Source organism: Muscardinus avellanarius (assembly GCF_963383645.1).
Source record: "Muscardinus avellanarius genome assembly, chromosome: 11".
Taxonomy (NCBI): Eukaryota; Metazoa; Chordata; class Mammalia; order Rodentia; family Gliridae; genus Muscardinus; species Muscardinus avellanarius.
The window spans coordinates 94,361,208-94,375,181 of record NC_137797.1 but is presented as its reverse complement, the minus strand read 5'-3'; the positions used below and the strand labels follow the sequence as shown (position 1 = coordinate 94,375,181).

At 42.4% G+C, this 13,974-nt stretch overlaps 1 protein-coding gene across 2 annotated transcripts in view; it reads right to left on the bottom strand.

Annotated features, from left to right (window-relative positions):
- The window catches only part of ERC1 (ELKS/RAB6-interacting/CAST family member 1), a gene marked incomplete at both ends in the record, with an annotated part of 441,980 nt that overhangs the window by 33,327 nt on the left and 394,679 nt on the right, over positions 1-13,974 (bottom strand). For both annotated transcript variants that reach the window (XM_080705759.1, XM_080705760.1), the window contains one exon: positions 9,390-9,578. In XM_080705759.1, coding sequence (XP_080561885.1) covers positions 9,390-9,578 — 189 coding nt within the window. The remainder of the gene's footprint in view (positions 1-9,389; positions 9,579-13,974) is intronic.

Sequence of the window (13,974 nt, the reverse complement as noted above, 5' to 3'; positions counted from 1 at the left end):
ATTACATACATGAGTGTGGTCTTACCAATCTCTGCACCTGCAGATATCTGGAGTTTCCCACCCTGTTGCATCTCTCTGAGTCTAAGAAACTGATGTGTAACATATGCTCAGTACAACCTTTTAAACACACACACAATGTGAGCTTTATGAAAACAACTTAGTTTGAAAATTGAAAACTCAAAACTGTTACTCAAGAGAAAATCTGTCAAAAATTTTAGCTGAAAATTTCCCACCATTTTCATGGGGTTTTAGAATACTCAACCTAAGAACCACTAACTCAGTGCTATGAATAGATGTCTACTGTGTGTTGGCTGGTGTTGATGCTGGATATATGGAGGCACTAACAGCACTTCGTGTCCAGAGAGACGGCAAAAGGTCGCGGCTAAGAAATGAGGGCATCTTGTATCTTTGAAGTTCTAAGTGCAATATGAAAGATTTGAACCTGGAATTACAATTACGAGCTATGATTCTGAAAGATATCAGACAATGGTCAAATATGGGACTATCTACACAAAAAAAGATGCTTAAATTTAAAACTGAAGCCAGGCGTGGTGGCGCACGCTTGTAATCCCCGTGCTTGGGAGGCGGAGACAGGAGGATCGCGCAGGTTCGAAGCCAGCCGCGCTGGCTTTAAGAGACCCTGTTTCCAAATAAAAAGTATAAAATAGGCCTGGGAGTGTAGCTTGGAGGTAGAAGGGCTTCCAGGAACCCCAGTACCACAAATAAAAATAAATAAATAAATAAATAAATAAATAAATAAAAACTGAAGCTAGGTGTGGTGATGCATTACCTATAATTCCAATCCTTGAGAGGCTGAAAAAGAATTGAATTCGCAAACTTAAAAAAGGAACTTAGTGAACTACTGTTTTAAAATAAAAAATAAGCCAGGCGTGGTGGTGCATGCTTGTAATTCCAGAATGTGGCCAGTCTCAGCAATACCAGCCCCTCTGCAACTCAGAGAGACCCTGTTTGAAAATAAACAATAAAAATAGGACTGGGGCGCTGGGCGTGATGATGCGCACTTGTAATCCCAGCACTTGGGAGGCTGAGACAGGAGGATCCTGGTTCGAGGACAGCCTTAGCAACTTAGTGAGGCACTGTGCAACTCAGTGAACACTGTTTCAAAACAAAGAATAAAAAATAGTGCTGGAGGTGTAGTTAGCTCAGAGGTAGAATGCCCCTGGGTTCCATCCCCAGTACCACACACAAAAACAAACAAACAAACAAACAAACAACTGGGGACACCAATAAAAGCACAAAAAGTCATAAAAAATAAAAGAAAAAATAGGACTGGGGGTGTATCTCAGAGGTAGAATGTCTTAGGTTCAATTCCTAGTACCACAAAAATAAAATAAAATAAAATGAAATAAAATGAAATGAAATGAAATAAAATAAAATAAAATAAAATAGGGCCAGGGATGTTCATCAATGGCAGAAAACACCCGAGTTCAATCCCTATATACAAAGTAATATAAACACACACACACACACACACACACACACACAGAAAGAAAAAAGCATACCTGTAATCCTAGTACATAAAAGGCTAAGGCAAGCCGGGCGTGGTGGCGCACGCTTGTAATCCCCGTGCTTGGGAGGCGGAGACAGGAGGACCACGCTGGTTCGGAGCCAGCGCTGGCTTAAGAGACTCTGTTTCCACATAAAAATGTTAAAAAATAGGTCTGGGAGTGTATACCGGAGGTAGAAGGGCTTCCAGGAACCACAGTACCACCAAAAAAAAAAAAAGGCTAAGGCTGGAAGATATATATCAGGTTTGAGGCCATACTAGCAATTTAGCATGACTCTGTCTCAAAATAAAAAATAAAAGGGGCTGAGCGTGGTGGCACATGCTTGTAATCCCCGTGTTTGGGAGGCTGAGACAGAAGGATCGCACAGGTTCAAAGCCAGCCTCCGCTACTTAGTGAGGCTCTCAGCAACTTAGTGAGACCCTATTTCCAAATAAAATATAAAATAGGTCTGGGAGTACAGCCTGGAGGTAGGAAGCCTCTGGGTTCAAGCCCCAGTACCACAAAAATAAATAAATAAATGAATGAATAAATAAATAAATAAAAGGGCTGGGAACCATAATTGTAGTACTTGAGAGGCTGAGACAGGAGGATCACAGCTTCTAAGGCCAACCTCAGCAACTTAGTGAGACCTTCCTTGCTTCAAAATGAAAAATCAAATAGCACTGGAGGTGTAACGTAGAATGCCCTGGGTTCAATCCCTGGGGGTTGGCAATACAGCATGAGGGTACATTAAGTAAGCTAATGACTAGAAATAGAAATAACACATTAAAAAAAGGCAAGTGAAGGTTTTCATAGAGGAAACTTTCTTTTCAGTAAGAAATTTCTGTCACTCCTAAAATAGATATATTATACAGGTGTGGTGATATACAACTGTAATCTCAGTACTTGGGAGGCTGACATAGGAGGATTGCAAGTTTGAGGATAATCTCAGCAGTGCAGTAAGACCCGGTTTTCAAAACAAAAAAATAAAAAGGGCTGGAGGTGTAGCTTGAAGGAAGAATACCCCTGTGTTCAACCCACAGTACCCCTTCCATCCGTCTGTCTGTCTGTCTGTCTGTCTGTCTGTCTGTCTGTCTGTCTGTGACTGCTGTCTTGGATCACAGCATGGCCACAGAATGACATCAAAGAAAGTCCACATATAACCAGAGATGTAGGGTGAGAATTTTTCATGCTCAGAGGACAAGGAAAAAATCTAAGGTTGACGAGGGGCCATTAGGCTGTTTCTCAGTAAAATATTAACTGAAATAATGACGACTATTTAGAATAGTTAGCAGCCACCATCTAGAAGCACTATAATTCTTATAATAACTTTATGCCTACTGGGAGATACCAATATATATACCAAAAATATCTAAGATCAAGCCGGGCGTGGTGGTATAACCTGTAACCCCAGTACACGGGGGGGGGGGGGGGGGGGGGCTAAGACAGGAGGATCACAGGCCTGAGGACAGCCTTGGTAAGAGGTGGGACTCTCATCAACCTCGCAAGACCCTGTTTCAAAATAAAAATAAAATAGGCCTGGGGGTGTAGCTTGGAGGTAAAACGTCCCTGAGTTCAATCCTCTGTGGGCGTGGGTGTGTATGTGTGTGTGTGTGCGTGCACACATGTGTGCACGCCTTTCTTTCTCACACACACGTAATCACACAATAAATAAAAATAAAAAGTAAAAAAATTTAAGATCAAATAGACAGAAAGTGGATATATAAAACAATACAAGTTCAAGGCTGTCTGACTTTAAAACCTGTGCCCTAACTCCCACAGTACATGGAAGCTGATACCAATGGCATATGGCATATGCATGACTGTCATCCGTTTTTTTTTCCCCCCAGTACTGGGGATGGAACCCAGGGGCATTCTACTGCTGAGCTACACCCCCAGCCCTATTTTTTATTCTTCATTTTGAAACAGGGTCTCACTGAGTTGCAGAGGGCCTCACTAAGTAGCTGAAGCTATTTTCGAACGACAATCCTTCTGTCTCAGCCTCCCAAATGCTGGGATTACAAATGTGCGCCACCATGCCTGGCTGACTGTCATCCTTTTAACCACCTATCCAACTCCATTCAGTGCAAAATGGTATGTCATACCTCAAGAAAATCCAAAAGAGCATAAAATTTGGGAGTAGATGTAGAAAACTAGAAAATAAGAAGCCACTTCTATGAATAGATTCAAGGCAGAGTCTTGGAAGAGATAAATCACACTCTGCCATTTAGCTATCTCTATAATTATCAATAAGCTTCCAGGGAAAGTTACACAGGTTGAAAAAACAGCTTAATAGTTCTCTGGGGCTAAATAATCTGACTTTCAAACATGAAACATTCTGACTGGAGAAAGTGAATGTCCCTTCTGTTAATTTTAAAGCAACAGGAATAGAAGGCCAACAATAATCACGTATCTTAAATGGACTACAATAGAATTCTGACATGATGACAAAGCTTTCCTTCCTAACTTCTTCCCAGGCTCTCCCTTTATTCATAGCAGGGATCTTGAATTTTTCTGTTTAACTGTGACCAAAAATTTTATATGATCCTAATTTTTTGAAAGATAAGAGTAATCTTTCCAATCTATCTGAATGCACTATTTTTATTCTTTATTAATACTATGGGCTATACAAGAACAAGTACCAAACTACAACCGCCTTACAAAGAAAGAAAAAAGCTTCTAGAATTGAGAAAGTTTAACTAGCCTACAGGGAGAATCTGATAGTGATTCATGATGGAACATAAGCTGACATTACTTCCTTTAAATACACCTCTGCAGAGTGTTTCTCTCCAATGATGCTAATCGTTTAGGTAATACTGGGGCTCAGAAAGGTTAAGAATCGCTCTAATGTCTGCCAAATGAGAAATACAGCTAGAGTCTGGACCCAGATCTGTTTGGCTCCAATGTTGTTATTTTTTATTTTTTGGCAGTACTGAGGATTGAATCCAGGGCCTCACACATGCTAGGCAAAAGCTCTACTACTGAGTTACATGCCTAGCCCTCTTAATTTTATTTTGAGACAGAGTTTAAGTACCCAGGCTGGCATCAAACTGGTGACCTTCCTGCCTCTGATCCAGAACAGCTGGGATTACGGGCTGCACCATCATCCCCAGCTCATTTTTTTTTTTTTTTTTTTACAATGCCATTGTGAGTGTGTATGTGTGTACGTATCGAGATGCTTACTGGGTTTATTTCTGCTTGGTCAAATGAGATTTTCCCAAATGGGTAGCAGAAGGAACACTGCTATGCTTTGAACATGCTCAGGTTGAAATTTAATCCCCATTATGAGAAAACAAAAGTGGGGCCAGGTAGGACTTTTAGGAGGTGATTAGCACTCTGCCGTCATGCATGAGTTCAGTCTGTTCATTAAATTAATGGATGAACAGACTGATGGGCCAACGGGTTATCTCCTCATTGGGTCTGCTGTAAAAGCCAGTTTGGCTAGGCTTCTCAGACAACCCCGCACTTTTGCCATGTGACGCCCCGGGCTGCCTCAGGACTCTGTCAGCAAGGTGGCCAACACCAGATACAGATAAAGCCCTTCATTCTTGGACCAGAACCATGAGTTCAAAATAAACCTCTTTTATCCAAGTTATTCTGTGATACCATGTTATTAGCTTTAGAAAATGGACTAAGACAAACGTCTTGTTTCTGTTCTGATTTTCAAGCTCTCCTCCTCTCCTTTCCCCTCCCCGCTTCTTCTTCTCCTCCTTTTTTGGATTGAGCCCAGGGGTATTCCACCTCACAGATACACCTTTAGCCCCTTTTACTTTATTTTATTGAAACAGGCTTCTAGTAAGTTACCAAGGTTGGTGTTGAACCTGAAATGCTCCTGTTTTAGCCTCCCGAATGCTGAGATTACAGGTGTGAGCCACCATGCCTGCCCAATATTCAAGTTCCCATTCCTAAAGGAGATGAGAAGTTACTTTGTTCTCTCTTGGCTTTTCAAAGAATCCACACCCCATTAAGGTAATATGAATTAAAGTACCAGTTATGTGTCAACAGCCAAAAGCAGAAGAATGACCATGCAGTGAGTTATCTTCATCATCTCTTTTTAGCATATAGTCTGTATAGAAAAAAATATTGCAGCATAAACTTAATAAGCTACAACTACCTATGTAAGCAGAATTAGTGGGTCTTGGAGAAAGAGGGCTTTGTGCAAACAGGTATACCCTTTGTAAGTAAGATCCAAGAGATGCTGAAAGCTTTAGTATTTCCTTTGTGTATGTTCTTTTACCTTGCAAACTGAAAGTAACCCAAATTTATATGGAGTTACAGAAAATCCTAAGAGGTGACTCCCACCCTAACAAGAGTTGGATAATTACAAAATTGTCATTTTTTGAAGTCAGAGAATAGTGGATCTCAGGTAAGTAGATAAACTGAATTCATGGATTGGACAAGCCCATGTGAGGAGAGATGAACTTATCTCTGGCAGAGAACAGGAAGTACTAACAGTAGCCATCAAAGTGAACAGAAGAAAACAACAATTTAAATAAATTCTAGAATTTAGCCCAGATCATGGGCTAGCTAAACAGAGTAGAATCCTTGGAGCCCCAGACACAAAGAAGCCCACACTCACCACCCAACTCCTCCACTGTCCGCCGCAGAGTTTGCTGGAAAGACCACGTACAGAGCCTGAAACTTGCAAATGTGTCAGGCCTGTTAAGCTGAGGTAAAGCAGGAGTACTAGAATCATCTATCCGTGAGCCAGGCCCTGCATGAACATAGGTGGTGATGCCTGCCAGGACAGGGCACTGCATCCTGGACTCTTTGACATAAAGTAAAACTATGTGCCAGGAAAGGGCAGGAAACCCGTGTGGAGAGCCTAACCTTGCCTGGATAGGAAAAGCTGTGTGCTACTGGGGTTAGGGCAGGACACCTCATTGCTTCTGTTCTTAGGCAGAGACTGGATACCACAGGAGGAGGAGTAGAAAATCCTCCCACCTCTTACACTGACAAAAAGGAAAAAAAAATGTCATCAGTAAAGAGACAAGAAGTCCCGTAGGCCTTTAAATTGTGAACTGATTCAAAGCAGAAGTCTGTTACAACTGGGGAAGGGGCTGAAAAATCTACCTATAGTCTAGCACGTGTGCTGGGAGCGGGGAGATGGTGTCTGTCACTGGGGGTGAGCAGGCATGCGGAGATTGAGGCGGGAGATGGACAGACCGTTCATGCTCCCTCTGTGAACTGTGCACTGAACAACAGGAGCAGCCTGCGGCTTGGAGAGGGCAGGAGGAGGAAGAGAGACCTCTATGCAACGGGCATGCAGGACCTGCTGGAAGCTGACAGGAAGCAGGAAGACAGAAAAGCAGGCACCTGGAACTAACATTAAACACATATAGTACTGTGTATTTCAAAAAGCTAGAAGAAAGGATTTTAAATGTTTTTATCATAAAGAAACTATAAATATTTGAAATGTATATATTTACCATTTGTAAACATTATATAATGTAAACATAATGAAATATCACACGCTATCCCATTAATATGGACAATTTTAAGGTTTTAACATAACGGTTAAAAATTAAATTTCATTAATTGGCCGGGAGTGGTGGCGTACTCTTGTAATCCCCGCACTTGGGAGGCGGAGACAGGGGGATTGTGCAGGTTTGAAGCCAGCAGCGCTGGCTTAAGAGACCCTGTTTTCAAAGATAAAAAAGTATAAAAGTAGGTCTGGAAGCCGGGGGTGGTGGCGCACGCTTGTAATCCCTGTGCTTGGGTGTAACCCGGAGGTAGAAGAGTTTCCAGGAACCCCAGTACCACAAAATAAAATAAAATAAAATAAAATAAAATAAAATAAACCTAATTAAAAATTCCATTGAAGTGGGGCATAGTGGCACATGTTTGTAATTCTAGTACTTGGGAGGTTGAGGCAGGAGTGCAGGTTCACAGCCAGCCTTAGCAACTTAGCAAGGCCCTCTGCAACTTAATGAGACCCTGTTTCAAAGTAAAAAAAAAAAAGTAAATAAATAGGTTGGGCTCAGAGGTGGAATATTCCTGAGTTCAATCCCCAGGACAAAACAAACAACAACAACAATAACAACACAGTAGTGGAAAATCTAAAGCCTATGGTTCTATGAAGATTACTGTTAGCAAAAGCAAACTGAAACCAGCTTGATTAGTGACTTATTTGACTCCATTCCAAATGTTCATGGCTTAAGAGAGGAGGAAGAAGCCTACTATGAGACATAAATGATATTTAACTTAGTTTCTACTGCCCTATGTGGGATTTCCAGCCTCTAAAACTGTGAGAAATACATTTCTGTTGCATTATAGCCTTCCAGTCTATGATATTTTGTTATAAGAGCCAGAATGACTAAGACATAGGTTAACCTAAACTAATTCATCCATTAATTATTACAAACTTCTGTAAGTTGTAACCCATGGTTCCCTAAAGACAAATTAAGTTTCATATTACTGGCTTGTCAAAAATCCCTTATCCAATCATCCTTACCTCAGACCTTTCTTCAGTGGCCATCACTACTTCTTCTTCTCCTTTTTTTTGGGGGGGAGGGGTACTAAAATTGACCCAGGAGCATCCTACTTCATAGCTAGACCCCCAGCCCTTTTTATTTTGAAACAGGGTCTCACTAAGTTGCTGAGGCCGGCCTCAAACGTGCAATCCTCCTGTCTCAGCATATCAAGTACTGGGATTTTTTTTTTTTTTTTTTTTTTTTGGTGGTACTGGGGTTCCTGGAAGCCCTTCTATCTCTGGGCTACACTCCCAGACCTATTTTATATATTTTATTTGGAAACAGGGTCTCTTAAGCCAGCCCGGCTGACTTCGAACCTACGCAATCCTTCTGTGTCCGCCTCCCAAGCGTGGGGATTACAAGTGTGCGCCTCCACGCCCCGGCCAAGTACTGGGATTATGGTCACTCACCGCCACACCCAGCCAGTGGCCATCACTTCTGTGTGATAACCCAGGGCGGGTTAACAGACTGTCCTTAACTTTCCTTTCTACGTCAGCAAGTTACTCCGCAAGAGAATAAAGTGGTACTTCCTTCTAGAGGTAGCTACAAACATCTGTTGAACACTATTCATGTCTAAGATCTTGACTCTGAGAGAATGAGTGGTTACCAGGGGGAAGGAAGGGCGCAAGGGAGATGACTTAAAATTTCAGTTACATGGGAAGAATAACTTTAAGAGGTCTCTTTTACTAGAAGCTAACTAGTGTTGATTACAATGTTTGAGTTCTTGAAAACTGCTCCTAGAGCACAGTTTAAGTGTTCTCCTGACACATACACAAAAAAAGAAAGAAAACTAGATGAGGTAATGTATATGTTAGCTTGATTTAGCCATCCCACAATGTACACATATATCAAAAACTTTTTAAAAATTAGAGTTGAGGATACAGCTTAGACATAAAGGGCCTGCCTAGTATGTGTGAGGACCTGGGTCCCATCCCCAGCACTGCAAACTGGAATAATAAATACATACATAAATAAAAATTATAAATCAAGCTGGGTGTGGTGGCGCATGCTTATAATCCCAGCATTTGGGAGGTTGAGACAGGAGGACCGCAGTTCAAGGACAGCCTCAGCTACTTAGTGAGGTCCTTTGCAACTCAGTTAGTGAGACCCTGTTTCAAAATAAAGAATAAAAATAAAATAGGGCTGAGGGTGTAGCTCAGAGGTAGAATGCCCCTGGGCTCTATCTCCAATACCGCGCGCACGCACACACACACACACACACACACACACACACACACACACACACACACACACATTATAAATCAATTCAAATGTGGTATTTGGAAATCACTTTCTCCTCCCCAAATCTTGAGTCTGAAGATTGAGCTCCCAAGGTGGCTCCCAATGTATAAACTCAAACATAGCTAAGCTTCCCTAGGCTCTGTGGAGGCTCAGGTGAGAGACTTACTTGTTCCTTGGTCATCTTCTGCAGCTCATTCTCCCAAGCTGCCTGGTCATCGTCCAAGTTATAGGAAGCTGGTGGAGTGAGTCCACGAAGGATTAAGGGGTCGCGGTCATGGCAGAGGGCTGTCAAGTGTCCAATATACAACTTTAACTTGCTTCTGTTTTGGTCAAGTTCTAAGAGGGGCTGGATGATCTGAGGTGGAAGAAAATTAGGAAAGTCAAGGTCAGTCTGAAATGAGAAGCTCAAATATTCTTTATGCCCCCCACCCAAGCCAAACAAAACTGCCAAAGACTAAAGCTCTTCAAATCGCTATTGCAGTATTTAGGATTATACTCAGAAACAGCTCCATTACTGCGGCACATTTAAACTGCCACAGCCAGCAGCATTCTGGGATATGGGAAGGGTCCGCAGGCTGAGGGAGACCAAACACCAGATGGAGGAAGGAACAAAGGACCAGCCTGTTTTTATAGAGATGCTATTCCTGACAGAGAGAGACTCTGGCTCCCGCACAGTTTCTCTTCACTTTTTTTTATGAGTAGGTGACAAACACTGCTAGCAAAAGCTGCTCATCTGAAAGCCTGGATTACATACACTTCATGTGTTCTTCCACCTCCTGGAATGGAAGAAAAATTCTGTCTCTGGAGAAGGTACGTGTTTTTCTTGGCCAAGAGATGTGATGAGAGAACTCATTACCAAATCTGCCTCATCCTGGCTTAGCTCCCCTCCTTCATTTCACAGAGGCTATCCGATATTCTTTTTAAACAGTGACTGATAAATCCTTATATAACACCAAGCACCTGACTCACAGCCAAGGACTCTGAAATCCTCAGTTTAACAGTGGTTCTATGTTTTTCTTAAATAACAGACTTGTTCTGCATGTCTTCGTTTCTGTTCCCTGTGCCCTGGATGCATAGCTCTTCCTTGGGCTCCCTTGGGAACACACTGACTGACTGATGACTTCTGCCCCAGGAATTTCACTTGACAGCCTGCAGGACAATGTTCTGGCCAGCTCTCTGGTTGCTGGTCCAGCCTGGGGTGCTCAGGCAGTCGAGCCGGCCTCACAGCACAGCGTGCTGAGGAGCTGGCGCAGCAGCTCTGCTTAGCACGGCCACGCTCAAGCGCTCCCTGGGCAAAGGCAGAGGCAGGCACCTGCTGCATGTCATCAGGCTGGTGTTTTGTTTTTGTTTTGTTTTTTGGTGGTACTGGGGGTGGAACCCAGGAGCTTTCTACCTCCGGGCTATACTCCCAGACCTATTTTATACCTTATTTAGAAACAGGGTCTCACTAAGTTGCTGAGAGCCTCACTAAGTAGCGGAGGCTGGCTTCGAACCTGTGCGATCCTCCTGTCTCAGCCTCCCAAGCATGGGGATTATAAACGTGCACCACCATGCCCGGCTCCAGGCTGGTGTCCGTCCGTCCGTCCGTCCGTCCGTCCGTCCTTCCTTCCTTCCTTCCTTCCTTCCTTCCTTCCTTCCTCTCTCTCCTTCCTTTCTTTCTTTCTTCCTTTTTTTTTTTGTGGTACTGGGGGAGGAACTCAGGAGCTTTCTAGCTCTGGGCTATACTCCCAGACCTAATTTATATTTTATTTGGTAACAGGGCCTCACTGAGTTGCTGAGAGCCTCACTCAGTAGCCGAGGCTGGCTTTGAACCTGCGCGATCCTCCTGTCTCCGCCTCCCAAGCGCGGGGATTACAAGCATGTGCCGACACGCCTGGCAGGCTGGTGTCTCTTCATCAACAGGACACCTCTCATCCACCTTATGAATAAAGAACTCAATAATTCTCAAGTCAACAGAACAAAGCCCAGTATTACTTGGACCCACAGAAAACAATCTATTACTTAAAGAGATCAGAGTTCAAGGTTGAAGCCTGCAAGTAAATTATAGAAACTGGGGGCTGGCTAGATAAACCAGAGACAAGTGAGTCAATTTAGTTTTTCCTTCCTTCCTTCCTTCCTTTCCTTCTCTCCCTCCCTCCCTTCTTTTTTTCTTTCTTTCATTTATTGCGGCACTGGGCATTGAACCCAGGGGCATTCTACCTCTGAGCTACACCCCCAGCCCGATTTTTTCTTCTTTATTTTGAAACAGCATCTCACTAAGTTGCAAAGGGCCTCACTAAGTAGCTGAGGCTGGCCGCAAACCTGCAATCCTCCTGTCTCCGCCTCTCAAGTACCATGATTACAAGTGTGCCACCATGCCCTGCGATTGAGCATTTTCTAAGTTCTCTCTCCTCTCTAAGGATCATAGGTAAGCAGTGCTGCTGTGGAAGGCTCTTAGAGGGCCCTAATCAGAAGGCTTACGGTACCAGTTCTGTGTTGGAATTTCCTACCGATGATAGGCATACCAACAAAGATAGTCACAGAAGGAAGGGAGTGTCTCAATCCTGCAGGGGGTTTGGAGAGTGGGGAATTTAGATAGTTATTCACAAACACCATAAACCTCTCAAAGGAATTGTAATTTATTTGTGATCATACTCACTGTGGAAAGTTGAAAAAAAAAAACATTTTCTCTCTTTGTTTCTTGTTACTGAGGATTGAATCCAGGGGCATTCTATCTCTGAGATATATCCCAGCCCTATTTTATTTTTTATTTTTATTTTGTTTGCAATACTGGGGACGGAACCCAGGGGCATTCCACCTCTGAGCTATACTTCCAGCCCTATTTTTTAGTCTTCTTTATTTTTGAAATGGTCTCACTGAGTTGTGAAGGGCCTCACGAAGTAGCTGAGGTTGTCCACAAACTGTGATCCTCCTGTCTCAGCCTCCTGAATGCTGGGATTACAAGCAAGCGCCACCACGCCCGGCTTTATTTTTTTTTTATTTTGAAACAGGATCTTACTGAGTTGCTGAGGGTCTTAATAAGTTGCCGAGGCTGTCCTCCTGTCTCAGTCTCCCAAGTACTGTGATTATGGGTATATGCCACCATTTCCAGCTGAAATTTTTAAATTTTAAAAAGAATTCTCAAGTACAGTCTAAAGATAACATTCATTTAAATATGTACGTACCACTTTGTACAAGGTGATGAAACCATTCAGCCACGGTTCTGCTACTATATCCCCTGTAGACTGCAAAGAACACATTCCTATCTCTCCTTCCTTCCTTCTTCCCTCCCTGTTTAGACTTTTCTATCTTCAGAGACACAGTAATAATGAATCACTTTTGGGATTTTCACTGGGTTTGTGAAATTTATTTTCATTCTGTGTGTGTGTATGTGTGTGTGTGTGTGTGTGTGTGTGTGTGTGTGTGAGAGAGTGTGTGTGAGTGTGAGTGTTTGTGTGTGTGTGTGTGTGTGTGTGTGTGTGAGAGAGTGTGTGTTTGTGTGTGTGTGTAGCTGCCATAACAAAAGCGCCACATCTGGGCTGGGAAGGGACAACACAATGAATGGTTATAAGGAAAGTTCCTATTTCTTTTGGCAAAATGGAAGAGAAGGACATTAGCTCAGAACTACTATGGTATATTACTCAGTACTACTACTGGAAATGATTTGACTGTTGATTTTGTTAGGTCCTTATTCTTAATAAAAAAGATTTTTTTTTTTTTTTTGCAGGTCCGGAGATGGAACCCAGGGGCATTCAACCTCTGAGCTACAACCCCTGCCCTATTTTTTTTATTCTTTTATTTTGAAACAGAGTCTCACTAAGTTATGAAGGGCCTCACTAAGTAGCTGAGGCTGCTCACAAACCGCGATCCTCAAGTTTCAGCCTCCTGAACGCTGGGATTACAAGTGTGTGCCACTATGCCTGGCTAAAAGAGAAATTGCAAACCAAATTTAAATGTATTTGATACTAGAGTGTTAATTGATTAAATACACAATGTGACAGTATTTCTGCACACTGAAAAATTTCAAAGTCAAATTGAAAACTTAAATAATAATAGAATTTGAATTTTTCCAGAATCAAAAACTCATTCTTTGCAATAGTCCGAATATTTGTCCTTTCTTGCCCTGTCAAAGGGACATCTTTAAAAACAAAAAACAAACCCAAAATACTAAAGAGTTTACCATTTCAAAGAATGTGAAACTGTCCGAGTAACATAGTCCCCAAATTTATCTGTTAAAAAAAAATGACACTGGCCTCTCTGAAACACATTAACCATGTCAGTCATGTGGGAAATGCCCTTATCTTTCCCTTTTCTCCTATCTAACTTGAGCAGCCTACTTAGAAACAAAACTGTAACTCCCACAAGGTAGAAATGCCACTGTCTAATCTCAAGAGGAAAGAAGGACACTTGCCAAGTGGAAATAGGATGCCTCATGGGATCTGTAAATTATGTCTCTTGTCTGCATACAACCTTGTTCCATTGGCAAGGAGTCCTACCAAAAATCATCAGAAATGTGGTCAGGCCAAATTGCTTCTACAGCTATGCAGAACTATAGTTTTGTACTTTTTTGTTTTAAACTGGTGGTGGGGGGGGACAAAGAAGTTAAAAATGAACTCATCAAGATAACCTTTAGTTATGATAACTATGTGCCATACCTCACAAAATAACTCCCTAGAACACTGCAACCAACTAATCTACACTTACAGTGAATATTCAACAGTAGGAGTAGAATAGGAGGAGAAAAGCAAGCCAAAGTGTCAATATCCCCAATC